General features: G+C 33.3%; 1 protein-coding gene across 2 annotated transcripts in view; it reads left to right on the plus strand.

Moving 5' to 3' along the window:
* The window catches only part of LOC129939124 (cAMP-dependent protein kinase catalytic subunit), a 60,311-nt gene that overhangs the window by 15,014 nt on the left and 24,059 nt on the right, over positions 1–21,238 (plus strand). For both annotated transcript variants that reach the window (XR_008780511.1, XM_056047001.1), the window contains exons 2-3: positions 15,737–15,846; positions 15,901–16,239. Coding sequence is in view for 1 of the 2 variants with exons in the window: in XM_056047001.1 (XP_055902976.1) it covers positions 15,737–15,846; positions 15,901–16,239 (449 nt within the window). In the remaining variant the exon portion in view is untranslated. The remainder of the gene's footprint in view (positions 1–15,736; positions 15,847–15,900; positions 16,240–21,238) is intronic.

Raw genomic sequence — 21,238 nt, forward strand, 5'->3', positions numbered from 1 at the left:
GTATCAATCGATATTTTCTGGAACTTAGTGTTAACATAACATTTATCTGTCATGAATTAGTTTTTCAGGTTTTTTATACGCCAAAAAAATTAATTATGAAGTTTGGCTGCGATAATAATTACTTGAACACAGCATTTTCTATGTTTATAGTTACTCAGGTTTAGCCCTTAACTTAGATATGCATTTATTTATGAATAGCCTAAAAAGTTTAGCAAACATCTATGAATAAAACACAATGCACTTTCAGAAAAACTGTAGTTAGAACTTTCCCTCACAGATTTTTCCTTTTCGCTATATAACTGAAAGATAAGATATAAATAAATAATAGAACTGGAAAACTTATAAAAATTATGCATAAGACTTAAATTTTGGTTGAAGAACCAATTTGTATATTCTTTTCACAAAACCACTGACCTAGCGAGAATACAAATATTTTTACTTTTGTACAAAAGTACTTTTCGGCTCATGTAGTTAAGCCTTTAGCAACATACTAGCTTAGTGGAAAGCAGTAAGAATAGCTTATCACCTATTCACAAATCTTATGCGATGAAAATTGGCAACAGAAGTAACAAGTTGACGGTCTTTTTTTTTAGTCTCTACTTAAATCACTTATTTTCAGCATTTTCGAAATGTCGGTAACGTAAAGAAAATAAACAACTAGTACACACAAATAAAATAGGAATGCAAAAAGAGATGAGTTCATAAAAATGTTTTCAACGTTCCTGCGTTGTTTTAATTTAATGATCCATGTTTACATTCTTTAACTATCGTTTTCAAAATTAAGTCACAGCCAAAATTAAGTCGACGAACTCTGAAAATTGAAACAAATCTGGGTTTTTTTTGCATTTGTTAAACGGTCTGAGTGAAAATTAAACACATAAACGCAGCTAATAATACAAAAATAATAGTTGTAGTGCTTTCAGAGTTTTATGTTTCTAGGTCCTAATTCTCATTGGACTGTTTCACCACCTAATTTATTTTACTTACTTAATGATTAAAACTGGATTCAAATAACTAACTAATATTTGTTTAAATGCATAGTTTAGAATTTCTTCTAAATCCTCATTGTTCTGGCACCTAACAAGAGTAATTAACTTCATTTCATATTCGAATGATATTACTCCCAAACGAACACAATGAGAGTACCAAAAAATTGTTCATCCACAATTTTGAATTTTATTTGAACACCTCTAAACAGCTGATTGCATCCGCCAATTTTCAAAGGTGGACGCCCTTTTTTTTAATGTGGGGAGTATGCTCATCTTCTTGCATAAGTATTCGTTCCCCACATTTTTTTATATGAAGTTAATACATATGCAAGTTCTCTGATTTATATAGCAATATCTAGGTCTTAAGACTATCTTCGATATATAATTAAACAAAATTGAAAGGCATCAAGTAATAATTTATTTTAGGTAGAGTTTTTCTGCGCATACATCATACTTGATTTTACAATTACGAACCTCCAGAGGTCACAAGACACATTACTTGACGTTCTCCTAGTTCTCAAACCGTAAAAGTTCCAATTTGAATTTTAAGACCATGAACATTGAAACTCCAATATATAATTATAAATGGTCGAATTCTTAGCAATACCAATATACTAAATTCATTTGTTATATTTAGAACAAATACATCGACTTAAGATGAGAGTTTTTTTGCATCTCCTGGTAATGAGACAAATCATAATATGGAAATATACATTTTTAAGGACAAAATGAATTAAGTAGCTAAATATTTACCAGTTCAGCTATGGAACAAAAACAAAGACGACATATGTGAAGATATCTAACATCGCTTGCGCATTCAAACAAATAATCCCGACATGCAAATAACCGATGAAATCTTCAGTGAAGGAATGATTTTGATTGAGGATCAATGCTTGACTGTTGCAAACAAGCTGGTGATTGAATAGGAATGATTGAGCGAAATCGATCGATGCACGATGCATTGAACCAAGAAATAAATTAAGAGCTGCAATACAATGTTAATACATTGCATTAATTCGTTTGAAATAATGTGCCGTTGCTGAATGAACAGCAAAAACGATTAAACGAAACATTAATGCAAGCCATGGACATTAATATTGGTGATCTATTCTTCCTGGAAGCAAGTGAAGGAACAGGGAAAACATTTGTCATTTCATTCTTTATGGCCATTGTTCGATCAAGATGTGCCATAGCTTTGGCGTTATTCTGCGCTTAAGTTCCCACTCAACTGAAACACAATTGATAATCCAACATGCAATATTTCCCGATCCAGTACAATGGGAAAATTGTTGGTGCAATGCAAGCTCATTGTTTGGAATGAATGCACAATGGCACATAAGAAATTAACTTTACACTGAAGGATCTTCTACGAAGTAAAAACATCTTTGGCGGCTTGATGATATTGTTGGCAATCGATTTCAGGCAGAGGTTGCCAGTAATTTCCCGTGGATCGCCTGCAGATGAATTGAATACTTCCCTGCAGCCATCAATTTTATGAAATAATGTAGAAACATTATCTTTAACCACTAATATGAGAGTTCAACATCAAAATGATCAAAGTGCTGCACAATTTTAGAAACAATCGCTAGCTGATGGAAATTGAAAAGTGCCAGTTGATGCGACAACTGGATTTATTCCTCTTACCAACGACTTCTCAATTTGTAGACTCTCAATTTGCTCTTATTGAAAATATTTTCCCAATCATTAGTGATAATTATCATAATTATGCTTGGTTAAGTCAACGAGCAATTCTAACCGCAAAGAATAATGATGTTCACGCACTGAATTTCACATCTGTTGATTCCATAACAAATCCCGATGATGCAGTAAATTATATAACGGATTTTTTCAACTCTGGAGTTACCAGCATTTCCACCACATAACTTGCAACTCAAAGTTGGTTCAGACATTATGATATTGCGTAATTTAAATCCACCGCGACTTGGCAACGGTACTCGACTTTCGGTAAAAATACTTATGCCGAATTTAATTGAGGCAACCATTATTATAGGAAAGTATGCAGGTGAAAATGTATGTATTGCTCGAATACCAAGGATTCCGACTGATGTCCCGTTTGACTTCAAACGATTGAAATTTCCGGTTTGCCTATCAAATGCAATGATAATTAACAAGTCGCAAGGTCGATCGCTTAGTGTTTGCGGGATAAATTTAGAAAATCATTGTTTTTTCACATGGGCAACTATACGTTGCGCGTTCACGGGTTGGGAATAAATCGACTTTTTTTGTGTTAACGTCAGACCAAAAAAAAACGACAAATGTGGTTTACCAAAGAGCATTTCAATGAAACATATAATTTGCGGCAAAATGTTACAAAAAACGAAGCCATCTGGTGGCAAAACGGAGTTCGGCGGGTTAGCTAGAAATTTAATTTTCATAATTTATTTTTGATGAATAATTGTTTTAGTAATATTAGTTGGTCAAATGAAATTCTGGTTAAAAATATTCATGAAAAGTTCCACTGTTTTAAATTCTTTTTTAACAATGTTTTAAATGAATGCATACATATGTATAGTAGAAAAGTTAGTTCTCATCCTATTTTGTATAATAAAATGATTCTTTTGCAGTATTTTCGTCTCAGAAAAGAGATTGTTTTTCTTTCAAAATTGCTTAATTGTAATTATATTCATTCTGTTGAAAGTACTCTCAAGCAATCTCCAGCATCTTTTTGGAAATTTATGAATACTAAAAGAAGTACTACTGGATTTCCAACAACTACGTTTTTTGGTAACAATAAAAGTAGTGATCCGGAAATGATTGTAGATTTTTTTGGACAGTTTTTGAAGGTATTTATAACTCATCTACATCTTCAACAATAAATTATCAATATATTAATTCCTTGCCATCTATTTTTGATTGTTCTAGTATATCATTTGACTTAAGTGATATTCAAGATGCTTTGTTTAAACTTAAACCTAAACAAACTGCAGATATATTATCATTGTGCAAGTTCTCTTTCTGTTCCGCTATTACATCTATTCGATTAATCTATTTCCAATGGTATTTTCCTGAATAAGTGGAAAGTTTCTATCAAAACATAAGTAGTTTAAGGCAGAACTTTGATTTGTTGGTGTGTTATCTGGATGCTCTTGTTAAATTACCAGATTTTATATTTTTGTCTGAGATTTGAATTTTTGAATGTGAAATAGATGATTATTATATTCTTGGTTGTGTGCCAATACAATTCAAACATATGCTGCAGGTGGAGTGGGAGTTTTTGTTCGTGGTTCTTTGAATTATGAAGATTATAAAATAAATTGTGTTAATGTCGTGAGTGCAGATGTGATTGAATTGTTTTGCAAAATACGCAATGAAAATTTTAAATTTGTGTGTGTTTATAGACTACACGCTGATGATATTCAAGTGTTTTTGGATGAATTCTCAATATTCTTAAGCAATGAAAAACCGGGTAATTTACTAATATTGGATAACTTAAATATCGACATTATAAATCCAGGAACTGCATCTGACTGTTTTCTTGCCTTAACAGCTGAGCATGGTCTTAATTCATTCGTAAATAGAACAGTTCTGTGGCGCCAACACAATGTATCGAAAAATTATAGAAGCCGCCTCTGATGTGCTGGGTTTCAAACAGCAACCAACAAAGAACCCCTGGTTGATGAGGAATGTCGGCAGGCAAATGCAGCCAAACAACAGGCACGCAAAGCGGCGCTGCATAAAAGGACGAGAGCTGGTCATGAGCTCTATGAGCAGAAGAGGCGAGAGGAACGCCAACTTCTCAGAAGGAAAATGAGAGGGCATGAGAAGCGTGCGGTCGAAGATGTTGAGAGGTTTAAAAGCAGGAATGAAGTTCGAAAGTTTTTGAACAGGTAAAACGAAATTCACAGGTAGACGAAAGTGGAAACACCACAGTGCAACCGCAGTCAATGCTGAGGATATGGAAGGACCACTTCTGCAGACTGTATAACGGCGACGAAGAACTGAATTCCGCTGTCAGGCAGGATGATCCATTCAACATAGACGAGGAAAGCTAACAACCCCGTCCTCCCGACTTAGAAGAAGTAAAGATTGCCATATCTAAGCTGAAGTCTAATAAAGCCGCTGGAATAGATAGCTTGAATGCCGAGCTCTTTAAAGCAGCTGGAAATAAGTTGGTTAGGAGCATGCACCAACTTATCTGTTAGATATAGTCGGAAGAAAGCATGCCCGATGAATGGAACCCCAGTATTGTTTGCCCGATCCTGAAAAAAGGAGACCCTCTAAACTGTCTACTTAACATCGCCTATAAAATCTTCTCTGCCGTAATATGTGAACGTCTAAAGCCCATCGTCAACAACCTGATAGGTCCTTATCAGTGTGGTTTTAGACCGGGAAAGTCCACAGTTGATCAAATGTTCACATCACGACAGATGCCGGAAAAAACCCAAGAACACCAAATCGACACCCACCATCTTTTCATCGATTTCGATGTCAAAAAAGAACATCGTGCTTGAAAGAATAGTGCAGAGCTCACACGTCATCACTAGAAGCATTTTTTTTAAAAGTCTGTTCAATTGCTGGCATATGCTGATGACATTGACATAATCGGAAGAAGTCAGCGTAATGTCAATGGGGCTTTTGTGAGTATTGAGGCAGAGGCGGCAAAAATGGGTTTAACGGTTAATGAGGGCAAAACAAAGTACATGCTGTCGTCAAGAAAGGACATACAACACCGACGTCTTGGTCAAAACGTCAAGGACTTCGTCTACCTAGGCTCTGCTGTAAACGCAGAAAACAACACCAGCGCTGAGATCAAACGCAGAATAACTTTTGCTAACCGCTGTTTCTTTGGACTAAGAAAGCAATTGAGTGGTAAAGTCCTCTCTCGACGAACCAAAGTGTTACTATATAAGACCCTTATCATCATCAAAGTGGCACAATTAGCCAAAATTAACTTGTGAAATTAGATTTTGTTTAAAAAAAAGCTAACAAGCAGATTGCAGTGCAAGGTGTATAAATAAAAGTGTGACGAAAAATATTATTAATCAAAGATAAAAAGTTAATTAAAGTTCGAATTGAAAGTGATTTGTGAAAAGTGGTTGCATTTTGTATAAATTTTAGTTGCGCAAAAGTCACAATGGCTCTTATAGAAATAGAAATAGATTGACGAAACAATTTATTAATCAAAGATAAAAAGATAATTAAAGTTTGAATTGAAAGTGATTTGTGAAAAGTGGTTGCATTTTGTATACATTTTAGTTGCGCAAAAGTTACAATGGCTCTTATAGAAATAGATTGCTGTTTGACAGATTTTCTGTTAGGTAAAAATATTGACTTTTTAAACTTAATTTCTTCAAGAAAAAACAAGGGATAGAAATAGGACGTTCTACCCCTCCCTTGAGCTTATCTTTTAAATTGGAAAGCAAAGATTTTTGTTTTTTCTTCTCACAATTCTCTCCAAAATTTTTTGAATCTTTTGTAGCAACAGTTTGTTCTTTGATAAATATTTTTCCTGGAATATTCGATTTTGCCGCTTTAAGATATTAACTTAGAGCCCGTACACACGATTCCGAATCGGCGGTTTTGTGGTATCGTCGATTTTACCGTATAAGCCAGTTTCAATATAATTTAAATGAGTATGTTCATTCGGAATCGTGTAAACGGGGTCGGTATACAACTCCGTCTTCTCGTCACGTTGAATTTTTAGCGCTCCATGAACATTAAAACAATGACATGTTACGTGACGCATTTCCACAAATTTTTAATTTTAGTAAATTGTTTTAAACACTTCCGATAAGTGTTCCTTCAGTTGAGAGATCTTTTTCAGCAAGTACATTTCAGTTAGTAGTTTTCTGATATTTTTTTTTGTCCCTTAATTTTCTCTGGCTTACCTTTAGAAATAATTCACGACTTGAAACTGGATATCAAAAATGCATTTGATGTCACTGTCATGAGACTTCTTCAATATCGTTCTGGAAAGAATTGTAGGAAACTCAACCCTCAATACTAGGGGCGCAATTTTCCAAAGGTCAATTCAATTACTTGGCAGATGATATTGATTTAATTGGAACATCAAAGCGTGATATCAGTTTAGCGTTTTTGAGCATTGCGATGGAAGCGATAAAGATGGAAAAAAGATTATTGAACATCGACACGTCTTGAAAAAAAACGTCACCAAAGCACCGCTATAAACTAAAACAACGAAATGAAGAATAACTCTTGCAAATTTTGCGTTGATACAGGAATATGCCCAAATATGGTAGCTGATGCCCTGAGTAGACAAAACTTGAATCACATTTCGGATGAATTATCTGACAAAGTGACAATGCCGAAAGCAGCGAAATAAACTAATCGAAACACTTGATAAAATTTTAGGTCAATTTAATCAACAAATTCTAATAAACAAATCATCAATGTTAGTACACCAGACTCTGAACCCTTTACCCAACAAACAAACACATTTATTTGAATATACGAATCAAATTATCCTCTTTATTTAAAGAATATTTGAAACATGTAACTCTTGGAATATTTAAAACCGCTTAAGTTATATAATGACATAAAAGAAATACTTAAGACTCTTACTTATAAATTCATAAGATCCAAACAATTTAATACTGACGTTTCAAAAAAAGACGGCCATTTAATTATTATATAACAAACACAAACAAGAGCACATAGACGTTCCAAAGAAAAACATAAAACAAATTACCTCAAATTATTATTGAACCGAAATGGTTGTACAAGTAGACATATTGGAAAACACAAACATTGTAATTTGCATAGATAAGTATTCCAAATATCTAGTGGTAAAGTTATTAAAGACAAAATAAAAATGGGAATTAAGATGTTAGAACTCTTACAGACTTTTCAAAACTGTTTTAGCATAGTATACGTAATGACCCGACATTTATTTCACAACAATTCAACAAACTTAAGGAAAGACAAAAAATTGAAATGTACTTGGTACCAGTGAAACATTTGTTATGGAACGAACAGGTTGAAAGTGTTCATTCAACAGTACAAGAAATACCTAGATGCTTAAAAAATGAATATAAATTAATAGATAGGTACTGAAGAAAAATTTATTAAAGCAGCAACTATTGAGTTACAGAACAAAATCCTTAAACATTCTTTTTAATAGAAAGGAAAAAACAAAAACATACCAAACAAATTTATGTAAGGTTAAAAAAACTACATTGCTCAGAAAAAACATAGGTAGGAGGAAAATTGAATTAAAAAAGTGATAAATAGTTTATGAGAAGACAACAAACAATAGATGGGGAAAGCTTAGACGCAAGTTCAAACAAATTATGGTAGCGCAAAATTTAGAACACAGAATTAAAAATAAAAAAATGACGTAGCATAAGCATATACAAGGAAAACTTAAAAATTGTTTCCTAAATTTCATGTCAAAATGTTTCCAATCATTCCCATGCTACTGCTTACAATAGTAGACGCATTACAAGTAATTGATTACTCAAGAAAAGACTATCTAGTAATAGAAAATGGGAATGTGCTACTATACAAAGATTACGCAACTTTATTTTATATAACAAACTTGACGAAAATCAAAGACTATATTGCTAGAGCCAAACGCATGATGAAAATACATCACCATAGAACTATAAGGGTACACAAGTAACCGACAGACATGATACAGATTTTAACATCATGCAAACATTAATAGGGCAACTAACTATAACTCACAGGAATAAGAGATATATAGAGACAATAGGCAACATATGGTAATGGATAGCAGGAAGTCCTGATCACGACGACAAAATTATGATAGAAAATAAAATTAATGATTTAGTTCAGAACAACTATACAAAATTTTTAGTTAACTCTAAAATATTTAACCTAATTACAAAATTTTCAAACAAAATTAACGACATAAGAGTTACACAATTAATAAACACTATTACCTTATCTAAATAAATAATCATACACATATCTTTTTTAAATAGTAAAGATCATTTAATAAAATTGTTAAAATCGAAAACATAAGTTTATAAATCTCATATTTGCTGGAAGATATTATAGAACAATTGTCATATCAATAAAATACCCTATTAGTTATTAGTTATACCAGGGCAACGGTACAAAAATAATTAAACATATTGACATATGTATAGACAACACCACTTCCCAAAGCCCAACAAACGAAATCAAACAATATCTAAAATGTTATTCATCTACCAACTATGATGTTGAGGAATATTTGAATGCAATAAATAATAAATTTGAAACTGAGAATATAAGCATTTTGAAATGAATTAAAACAGAAATCTTAAAAAGATCGATAACCAGCAAAACTTCATTAACATTAATAATAATTGCCACCACGGTTGTTGCAGAATCATATTACAAAAAAAGGAAAGCAACACGATCAGGAAAATTTTGAACTGAGATGTATACTGCATCAAAAAATTGCACGTTTAGTACATACTTTAACAAAAATACTTACTATACATTTATTTTTATTTTTATTAATTATTTCTTTATTATGATAGAAGTAAAAACAAAATAAAATTTAGTTACATAGACTTCATAGAAATAAAAAAACAATAACAAAAAGGGAAGAAACTAGAATTAACATAAACAAATTGCACATACATTCCTGACAACATTACTCGCACACAGGAATGGTTGAGAGTTGTAAGTCACTAGGCCCTAGTTCTCAACGGACTGTTTTGCCACCCAATAAATTGCACATACAATTTAAAGTTAAATAGTTAATTGCTTGGTTTAGTACCTAGTATGGTAACCTTTTGCTTATTTATATTATACGGTTTTGCATACACAGGACTGGTTTTGAAGTCACTTCGGGTGGAATTTTGTTTCATTTTTCATTTAAAACGGCTTTCAGTTGATTTATGTTTCTTATTTCCGATTCTCGGATTTTCTTTTTCAAATTATTCCAAAGATGTTCGATGGGATTAAGATCCCATTTCCGCCACCATGCTTCACTGTTGGCTGCATATTTTTTGTCTCCAATGCCGTATTTGGTTGCCGTCACACAAACCTTCTTCCATCCGACCCAAAAATGTTGAACTTACCCTCGTCAAGGAATAACGCGTTCTTCCAGAAATTATTCGGCTTTGAAACATATGCATTTGCATTATCCAAATGCTTTTGCACGTTTGTCTTTGAAATATATGGCTTTTTATTATTGCGCGTCCTTTATAACTCTTAGAATGCAATAGGTTCCGAACTGTTTGTGGGTTTATTGATATTCCATGACTTGCTGTGATTTCTGCAGCTATATTAGGTCTTAGGGGCACTAATTTTTGGGTCAAACATCACCATTCTTACCATTTTGCGTTCCATTTTGTCGTTTTTTCGACCTCTTCCTGGAGCGTTTTGTTTTTTTTTAATAATTTTTTATCATTTTTTTAATGCAAAAAAAAACACTTTTAGCCAGATCAATTTAACATAACAGACTGAGTAGGAAATTCATCCTCATGATCGTACGAGTTTTTCGCTTCGAAAAGAACCGCTATTTCATTTTTGTAGAAAAAAACAACCGTGTATTCTATTGATGTACGTGCATTTTTTTGATGCAGTGTATGCGTATCGAAAAATTAATACATAAACCAAGGAGGGAGTTATGGCACAAAAAAGTAATTCATTTTGAATTTTCTTTATTTACTCAACCAAAGTGTCTCAGCATTTCTATGTATTTAATAAACAAACCAAAGTGTCGCAGCATCTTGCAAGTTGCAACACGCACCAACACTAATATGCATACAGCATCATAGCGGTATAAGAACCATCCGGAGTGATGTGGAGTTGGTTCAGATCAGGCAAGCAGTTCGATCAGACATTTACTAGATTAAGATAAATTTATAAAAATATTTTTAAGTCGATTTGTTGAATACATTTTTTTTTAAAACAAAACGAAAAAGAACATTGGACTTTATATGTATGCAGGAGGCTTTGTTCTTTGGTTTTTTGATATAAGCTAGGAATAGACCGTTTTTAGGGTATTTTTAATATCATTTTTTTTAAATGAATCTGACAAAAAAAAAGATTTTTTGTGAGATCATCTTTTAATTTACAGTGCTTTAAAAATTACATAGGTTTTTTCTTCATCAGCAATTAAAATAAAAATTGTGCTTAAAAATAATCCTTCCTTTTAGCAGCACTGAAATCAAAATCGAAAAGAGAAAATAATGAAATCTGAAACCAACAGAAAGAAAATAGATATAGAAACATAAATGCAAAGAGTTCACGTCGACGAAGTTTTGTGTTGTAGATAGATTTCATGTTGAAATTTGAGGTTCTGTCAGTGCAAGTATGAGTAATGAGTATGATAGGTTTCATATTCTGCATATTTGTCTTTTCTGTGATATAACTTCATTGTTGTTAAGGTTGTTCAAACAAATTTGTTATTCCTGATTACTTATTAAGGTGTGAAGATTTGTTGGTGCTAAATATTTTTCCTCGATTGAACTATGTTTATTGCCTTAAGATAGTAACGATGGCTGAAGAAAACCACAATAAAGATGAAGCGTCACAAGGAGAACAAAGCGTACGAAAAACTTGGACTGTTTTGAAAGGATTACGTATGTCATCAAAGGGAAATTTGAGTTTTCTGCATCATTAAAGGAAGCATCTCTCAGAACCTGAGCTTAAATGTCGTTTAGGGATTCTTGAATCATATTTTACGCAAATGTTGAATGTCCAATCGCCCATTGCAAGATTTAATAACCATGATGAAGAAAAAGCTAATGAGATTTTTCGAGAAGAGATAGAAAAGATATTTAAGTCTGCGCGAAAACAAAGATAATGACACTTTTATCGGATTCTGAGCAGCCTCGTCCTCGGTCAAAGTTAGAACCTATAAAACTACCTACATTTTTCGGTTAATTATTAGAGTTTCCAAATTCATACGATTGTTTACGAATTTGGTTCATAAGGATGAAAGCCTTGATTACTTACAAAAGTTTAATTACTTGCTAAGATATCTACCTGGACCAGCACTGGATCCTGTAACATACTTAAATGTTGTTAGCACAAACTATCAGAAAGCATAAGATAGATGAAATTAACGCTTTGACAAAAAGACTCTTATATTTCAAGAGCACATTTGCAGTAAGATTGTCAAAAATATCTGCTTATTCTTTTTGACATTTGGAAGACAGATTTGATGACAACTTCACTGCTAGTTTTTGGAGCAGTTAACTGATTATTATCCAGATTTTTTGAGATTGCTATTTAAAAAGAATTAAAAACGGATCCTTTGCCTAAATCGTTTGGCAAAGGATCATTCTGTTCGTCGTTGTACCAAACCAAAGAGCAGCATTTGCTCGTTTCCTCATCATAAGCTGCTTTACAGTTTTACAGTCAACAATGCGAATGACAATTCAGGCTAGGGCACATCTAGCTCAGCTGCCTTAGTAGGTAGGCCACAGCTGTTGTCTTTATTAAAAATAATCATGCAAAATTCCAACCTGTGCGTGTTTTGTTAGATTCCGCAACGCAATTAAATTTCATTTCCGAGAGTATGGTTTAAGGACTTGTCAAAATTAAAGTCTAAAATACTAATAAGTGGAATAGGCAACGAAGGTACAAATGTTCGATGCACTACAAAATCATTTTGTAGATCTAGGATAGCAGAATTTGAGACCAAAATTATCAATCATCATCAGCCTAGTAAAATATTGATAGGCGGATCATTTCTTTGAATTGTTATCTTTTGTGCAAATCAAGTTGGAAAAGAAGCTTACTCTTCAAATTACTATTTTTTTTTAATGTTTTGTAGCAGACTCATATAATTTATCTGACGTGTCAACCAGTGCAGTTTGTCTTATAGAAAGGGAACAACATTCAGAAAACTAATGTCTTCATGATCTTGTTGAAAAATGTTGGGAAATCGAGAACTATCCGAAAACTTCTGAATTGGTAAAACCTGAAGAGAAAAAATGCTAAGGACATTTAAAAAATACGACAGCGAAAAATTATGAAGGTACTTAAGTTGTGAGGTTTCGTTTAAAGAAGATCCATCGTATAAGAAGAATCCTTTTAAATAGCAAAGAATAGATCCTGTCTTTAGAAAGGAGTCTTGAAAGAAACATTATTGTGAGAGATCAAAACGTGGATATTTTGAAAGAGTATGAGGATCTAGGACATATGACGGAGGTCAATCTCGTTGAAGCTAAAAATATGAAATAATTTTGCCCTCCTAAATACGTTCTTAGACCGGAATCAACTACTACAAAACTGAGAGTGGTAGTAATGGATGAAAACGATCGTAAATACCAATGCAACGTAATTTTGTTCGCCAGAAAAAGTTTTTGGTATGTATGAAGAAGTTATAACCCTTTTGTATAGTACAAGCTTTGAGCTTTAAAAGTGGTGGTCGAACCAGAAATAAATCGAGAAAACCCACTTTGAAAAAAAAAGATGCGACATTATAAAAACCCGAGCTGCAGTATGTGTTTGCAGAAATTAAGTCAAATCGGAAAACCCGAATTGTAAACTCAAATTCTATACGTTTATATGGTTGTTTTGTTTATTTTAGAACTATTGATGAAAATAAAGTTGTTTATTGTGACTTGATAACTGCATCGATTGTTTCAAAGATTATTCCTAATTGATTGCGTCGATTATTTCAAAGATTCTTCCTAATTTCCGGCACTTGGTTGAAGATATTTATGGACTGATTCCGAAAATTTGTATGCTGTCTTTCAGCATATCCTTCAAGTTGGGAGATAATTATAGCTAATTTAGTATCAAAGATATAAACAAGTTTACCACAGACTATTTGGAAGTATGTAAATACAAAACAAAATCCTGTGGATATTGTATCTCGGGGTGTCTATGCAGGTGAATCGATGGACAGTATAGACTCCAGAATTCCTCAAACATTCAAAAGAGTGTGGCCCAAACAAAACGAGTTTTTCATGATTTGAAAAGACAAATTGACAAAAATTATACATTTTCAAAATTATTACTTGCGTTTTAAAAGCATTGACAAAATTTGTAGAATATTTTCTCTGATACTTCGCTGGATCATCATGGTTCGCAAGAAGATGAAAAAAGATAATCCACATGATCTTCGTTATAACTCTCCTATCAGAGTCGATGAGATGGATATTGCGTTATTAAGTATTATTTCGAACATTCAAGATTCAACACAAGAACTCCCACGAGGAAACTCCTTCAAGTAGGTGGACGTCTGCAGAAATTTCAAATGATTACCTTATTCTGTTAAATTTCCCATCCTTCTTTCTAGATCTAATCCTTTTTTTAAACCATTCAACTTCTCTACATAACAAAAATTATCATGCAGGTTCACAAGCAGATGCAGAGGTTCTGGGTGCAAGATGCACGCAAGCTTGCGTAGCATTCCAAATGACCTACAAGCTGCGAGGACAGAGAACTTCAAATCCTATGTAGCCGTCTTTGTCTGTTTCGTTGTGAAGGCGGCCCATCTGGAGGTTGTCTTAGACTTTAGTACGGAAGGGTTTAATGCAGCCATTAAGAAAGGCAAGGCAAGTTTTGTGCCAAGATTTATATTGCGATAACGAACCCATTGAATACAAAATGTCTGCGATGAAGTAGATGAATGAAGAAATCCTTTAGAGACGCTACACATCTTTATATTGTTACGATCCGATTAAAAAATTATGAAAAAAGTACGTATACGCCTTGATGATCAGTTAAAGCTATAGGAAAGGGTACAAATTTATTTAAAATGTATTTCATACAAATGTTGAGTTGACCTTCACTGCGCCTCTAATGGTCCATCCGATTATTCCAATTATTTCATACTCTTTCCAACATGCATTTTTCTGGATGTGTTGGTAGCTCTTGTAATGCTTCTGGCTGATATTCATTCTAAAATCGAAAATTCTTTTCAATTTTTCGGTAAAAAGTGGATCTTCAGCCAACTTTGCAAAATCCCATACACCGTCGTTCCGCTTAAATTTTTACACAAGCTGTATTTTGATCACAACTAAATCCTTCCGCAAAATTTTCCACGTTGTTAAGTAACACAAGCCCAATTGCTGCGAACGGAAAATAATCGATAATAATTCGCAGTCTACGTAAGCGTGTTGTAGGTTTAATGTCCAACAATGTAAATTTGGTGCGAAATTTAGTCTCAATAGCCCGAATAGCCGCTTCAGTGGGTCAATTAAACTGAACATTAAATGGAAGAAGCGCTGGATGAACTTTCTTAACAAAACACGCATTTTGATAATAAAATTCAATAATTTGCAAGCGTTGTTCGTTAGTAAGACGATTTTACTTTTTGCCCACCAACTGGAAAAGACCTGTCCCCCAAAAGGGGATTTTTTCTAAGGGTTGTGGGCGAGTGTGCAAGATATCGGTGCTGATGTGTATGATTCAATGTGATTAAACCAGATCTTTGGACCAGGGACAGCTAGAAAAAAAAACAAGAGTGTGTTAGCTTTCACGGCATTAACGAAAGGCGATATATGGAGGAAAAAAAGCATTCACAGTGAATTTCCATCTTCAGCTTAGTAGGGTTGATATTACATTTTTATTTAGTCCGTCCGTTCATTACTTTTAGTCTTGGAACAATGAACTGGATAAGAAAAATGTAGGAAAGAGTTCGTTGAAGTAGCCAAAGAAAGACGGACGCATCTAAGCATCAAGTTGAACTAAACTTTAAATATTTCTTTATTTGTTTTATTATAACTATATATAATTGGTGAAAACTATCACGAAAAATAATCATAACGAACATCCTATAAATTTACTTGAAACGTTTCGGTCTGTGTATCTTTACTCTTTGATAACTTTTTAATTTAAAGGTTCAAACAAAGCATTTGAATGCACAATTTGTGGGAAAGCACTAGCCAGAAAAGATAAATTAACAATACACATGCGTATTCATACTGGAGAAAAACCATACATTTGTGAGGTACACATATTAAATGGAAAAAAGTATTATAACTATTAATAACATTTTTCAAAGGTTTGCAACAAAGCTTTTGCTAGGAGAGATAAGCTTGTTATACATATGAATAAGTTTAAGCACGTAACGCCTACGAACATAGCTCCATTAGGAAAGCGACTTAACACCATAATCAAGAAAAAAGATTCGGAAAGCAAAGACAGTAAAACCATCACCGATTCCGTGCAATCTTCCTCTGACATAGTAATACAATCACGACAACATCAACATGCAAATACGGCTGTCCCTGGGATTATTATACCACATCACCATCAACAACTTTCATGGACTTGTGAATTATGCGGCCGGATGTTTTCTACGAGAGATGAGTGGTCATTACACGCCAAAAGTCATTTAGAGGTAAGTTCCCTAAAATTGTAACAATTTCTTAAAGGGAAACGTCCATTTTTGTCCATACACGTATACACGAAAAATCTCTACTAACAATTATTTAGCGTGTAAAGGTCAGCATTTATAAATAGGAGTTGGAGCATTTTTAGAAAATGGCCCAAAAGTGATATTTAAAGAAATTTCAGACTTCTAAGTCTACAAATTGAATAGATACAAATCTAAAAGCATTAGAAACTAAAAAATGTTTCTTGATATTATTTATGGCAAACTTTCGTTTTATTTAATTTATAAACCATCTGGATCAGTTAAGTACAAGGTACAAGAAATTACATTTTATACAAAAAAATCTAACGGTACAATTGGTCGTATGATATCTTGCGGTTTTTAGACCTATTCCTGAGAACAACATCGTTAAATACGCGAAATATAAAAGTTTTATATAAAACTTTTGAAATATAATTCTTCCAGTGCAAAAGAAAAAACAAATAAATTAATATTATAGTTGTATTATATTATTACGTTATGGCAATGACTGTACGCGACAGTCATCTATGTATCTAATGTCTGCTCGGCTTTAATATTTTTCATTTCAAGTATATTCTTCTTCTTCGGTTTGTCATTCTACTTTCGACAACAGACCCGTACGCACATGTTCTAAGGCTAACTACCTGAGTATTACATAGACATATTAAAAATATAGCAATGAATAGAAATAGGCCCCCATTATGAATAGCGAATCGAACGTTCGACTAAAAGCGAATGTTTTAGCGAACTTCGGTAATATCGGTATTATCGTTAGAGAGCTTCCGCATTCGCTTCAAAATCAGTGCTGCCAAAAATAATTGCATTGAAATAACATATGTTAAATGTCAAATAATGTCAATTGCTTTAATTATTGTGAAATTTGTTTTCTCATATTGTCATTTGCGTTCTTCAATAAATTGTCATTTGTTTATTAAAAATTAATTATAATGTTTAGCAACGTCGATTTCTTTTTTGAAGAAACTGATTCTGAAAGTACAAGGAAAGAAATTGTTACGATGGGTAGAAATAGGAGAAACATTCAAGATAGATCCAATCCCTTAGAACTCCCAGATCATTTGTAAGTTTCAAAAAATATCTAATTCTACAAAAAGATTAATGTTCTTTGTTTTGTTAGGTTTGTTTTATATTTTTCGCCTGAATTAGGATGCATTTACCTATGTGCTCGACGAAATAAGTGATACATTCACATCAACCAATACACGTTCCATTCCAAGTTTATTAAAACAAGCTTGTACGCTGCGATTTCTTGGAAGTGGTAGCTACCAAAACTGTGTTGTTATATCCCAACCAACGGTGTCAATCGTTTTGAACGAAGTTCTTCAAATGCTAGAAACCAAACTTTGTCCAACTTGGATACAGATAGAAATGTCACAGAGTAAAAAACAAGACGCGAGAAACTACTTTTATAGAAGGCCTAGACTGCCAAGTAAAGTTGGATGTGTGGACGGAATACATATCTTAATTATTTGTCCAAATCAGTTGCAACATCAGTTCTTAAATCGAAAGGGTTTTTACAGCTTAAACGCAATGCTTGTAAGCTTTGATATTTCCAAAGCATTTCAGATTATAAACATATTTTTGTACAGGCCTGTGATCATAACATGACTATTCGTTATGTTGATACCAGATTTCCTGGTTCGACTCATGATTCATTTGTTTGGAATTGCAGTGAATTAAAAGAGGTTTTAGAAAGGTGGTGGCGAAATGGATCGAGGTCAATGTACTTGGGTGCGTAAACAAATTATTGCTCTACAACCCTACTTAATTACTCCATTTAGAAATTCGGATTCAATTCCTAAAAAAGCCTTATTTAATTCAATTTATTCTAAGGAAAGCAATATTATAGAAAGAACCATTGGAGTTCCTAAAAGCCGGTATAGTGCTGTTTTAAATGAAAAAAAACTGCACTATTCTCCAGCGAATGCAGGAAAAATAGTAAATGTAGCTTGTGCTTTGCACAATATAAGCCGTAGATATAATGTAACTGATCCAGACAGAACAGGCATAGAAAACATCTTGCAGAACGTTACAGATTTTAATATGAAGTGAACAATACAAACTTAAAAGCCCAGAGAATAAGAAATGAAATTTTAGCATCTATATAAAAAAATAAATTTTCTTTTTACGTTATTATTTATTTCGTTTTATGAATGTTGTTCAATTGCATTATATATATTATGTAGGTAGGAACTTTTTTAAAACTTACAAATAAATAAAAGATAAATAAAGAAAAATTAAAGTGAGTGCTTACTCATTTCCTTTTCATTTCGATATCGATTTTTTTTAATTTTATCTCAATTTTTTCTTTGTAGCGTCTATTTTGTTCAATATTTTCTTTTCTTTTTTTCCCCTTATAATATTTAGTTTTTCTTTTTGTATTTCATACTTTTTTCTTGTATACCTAGCTGCCACTAACAGATGTGCTTGGGGGTCAGTCTGTCTTTTTAATGAGTCCAGTCGCTCGGATTCTCTACGATTTAAATTCATCACCTTTTTCTGACTTTGGAAGGAACTTTGATTGAAAAATGCTCCTGGACCGTGTTCACCCTCCGTTGCATTTGAATTGTTCGGAACAGATGCTTGACCACTTTGAGTTCGTTCCCCTTCTGTTGAAATTTCTTCCTGCAACATTTCTTTTAATTGTTCTTCTATGTCCTCGAATTCGTCCAATTGCGAATTATTTTTTTGGATCAACTCTTTTTCAGGAAGCGTAGTTTGTATGTTTGCACCAAACCGGTTGCCAAGTGGATTGACTACCTGGCCTAGACTTAAAAGGTCGTCCACAGCTTGCTCCAAAGGACACAAAAAAATCTGGCTGTATGGTCATCACCCAGTGGCTGTAAAATTTTTTTGTTCGATGAAATTTGTTGCTTAAGTTTTAGCTTGTAGTCCTACCAAACCCAGGAAAAAAAATGTTCCTAAATGTAAATAAAACAATTTGAGAATGCACCTTATGCCAATCTTTTCCCTCACTTGAAGGAGGACCAAGAGAATTTAATTCTACTGCAAGTTGCTCCCAATAATCTTTTTGGTTTCTTTTGGATAATCCAAAAGCTCCTATGCCTCAATCAATATCGAGATTCCTTTTCATCAGTTTCACAAGCTTTGCAAACTGATGAGTATTTGTTCTTGAAATTAACATTATTATTTTCGTTTTTTATAATAATTCACAAACTACCTTTTTCTTTTATCACACATTTTTAATTAAAACAAACAAAACAAATAATAACAAATAATCGATAGAAATTTTTCCAGACACGCCAATTTATAATTCGCTAACGTTATCACTAAATATTTTGATTCGATAGGATTTGGCAATTTAAACGGTTAAATTAGCGAACTCTCGCTTTTTGGAATTCGTCGATAAATTTGGCAAAATTATTACTAAAAGAAAGATGGACGAATAGTTAATGAGAGCTATTGAGCATTCAAAGAAAGAATATTGGGACCAAAATAGATTCTTCCCATTTTGTATGGAGCTTTGCTCCGTCGGCAACGTCTTATTACGTGGAAACAGAATAGGCATACCCATAGATCTTCGGTCTTATGTTTTGGAGCTTGCGCATGAGGGACATCCGGGGGAGACAGAATGAAAAGCCGACTGCGTGGTAAGGTGTGGTGTCCGGTTATGAACAAAGATGTAGAAAGCTTTGTTAAAAAGTGACTGTTGAACCGCTGCCAATGAAACGACATTTATTTCCAGATGGTCCCTGGCAATGCTTGGTAATGAATATATTAGGCCCATTGCCAAACCACAACTTTGTATTCATCATAATTAATTGTTATTCAAGATATTAGGAGGCTACATTTTTGCGAAATATAACATCGGCTGAAATTATAAAAACACTCGACGAAATATTCCGCACATTGGGATATCCTAGGTCAATAAAAGCAGACAATGGACGCCACACTTTGGAGTAAATGCATGAAAAAAGGAGACAAAATTATTTTTCCATTTAAAACAATATTTTATGACGTATAAAATATATTTCATCTTACATATTAATACAAAATATTTTTTTTTAATTTGAAATATTAGAAATAACGTTTATTTGACAATCCGAAGATTTATTTTCTGAAAATAGGCAAATGTTAATTCCGAAAAAGACTCTGAACAAGACTCGCTTTCTTCCTCAGAATTACAGTCACCGACTAACTTCAGAGCCGTCAACATCGTTTCGTTAATAATGTGTTGGTGCACATTCCTTTTCAATTTTTTTTCTCCTTCCTAAATTCACTCTTTTCTGTATTTAGTGCATAGCAAACAGTGCAAGTGTTGAAACTTTTAATATGGCCTTACGGCCAATTGGGCTTTCGAGCAATCGGTTTGGTGATTTTAATTACTACACCGATGCTCCAAAAAGAAAAAAAAGAAAAACACCCTTTCTCCAGTTAACTGTGCCTTAAACCTCCCCTCTCAATTGAACTCAAAAAATCGCAAATTTATCGTTATTTCAACTTCCGACCCAGAAAAACCTTTTACTTCTTTCAGTGTTTTCCTATTAAAGAAAGCAATAAGTACTTCATATGACTCCATAACCCAACTTCGCGATGAAAATTTATTAATCCTCGCAAGATCACAAAATATAGCTAATATTTTCTTATGGAAAAAATTCCTCTTTGAATTTATGTCTAATAAAGGTTACTTTACATGACCAACTCAACTCTTCCAAAGGAACGGTTTTCACACCCTGTCATATTAACGTAACCGAAAAAGAAATAATAGAAGAGAAGCGCGACAAGGGAGCTGTTGACGTCTATGAATTCAATAAAACCGACAACGGTATGCAACGTGCAACGGGGCTCATTCTATTCACATTCAACTTATTCCGCCCACCTACTTCTATCAATGCAGGCTGGCATAATCTTATGGTTCTAGGCATACCAAGGGGTGTGCAAAAGACTAAACATGTGTGACATGTAACCTCCCTCCTCACGAATCTAAAAAATCAACTCGCATACA

Source organism: Eupeodes corollae, chromosome 1 (assembly GCF_945859685.1).
Source record: "Eupeodes corollae chromosome 1, idEupCoro1.1, whole genome shotgun sequence".
In the NCBI taxonomy this organism is placed as follows: Eukaryota; Metazoa; Arthropoda; class Insecta; order Diptera; family Syrphidae; genus Eupeodes; species Eupeodes corollae.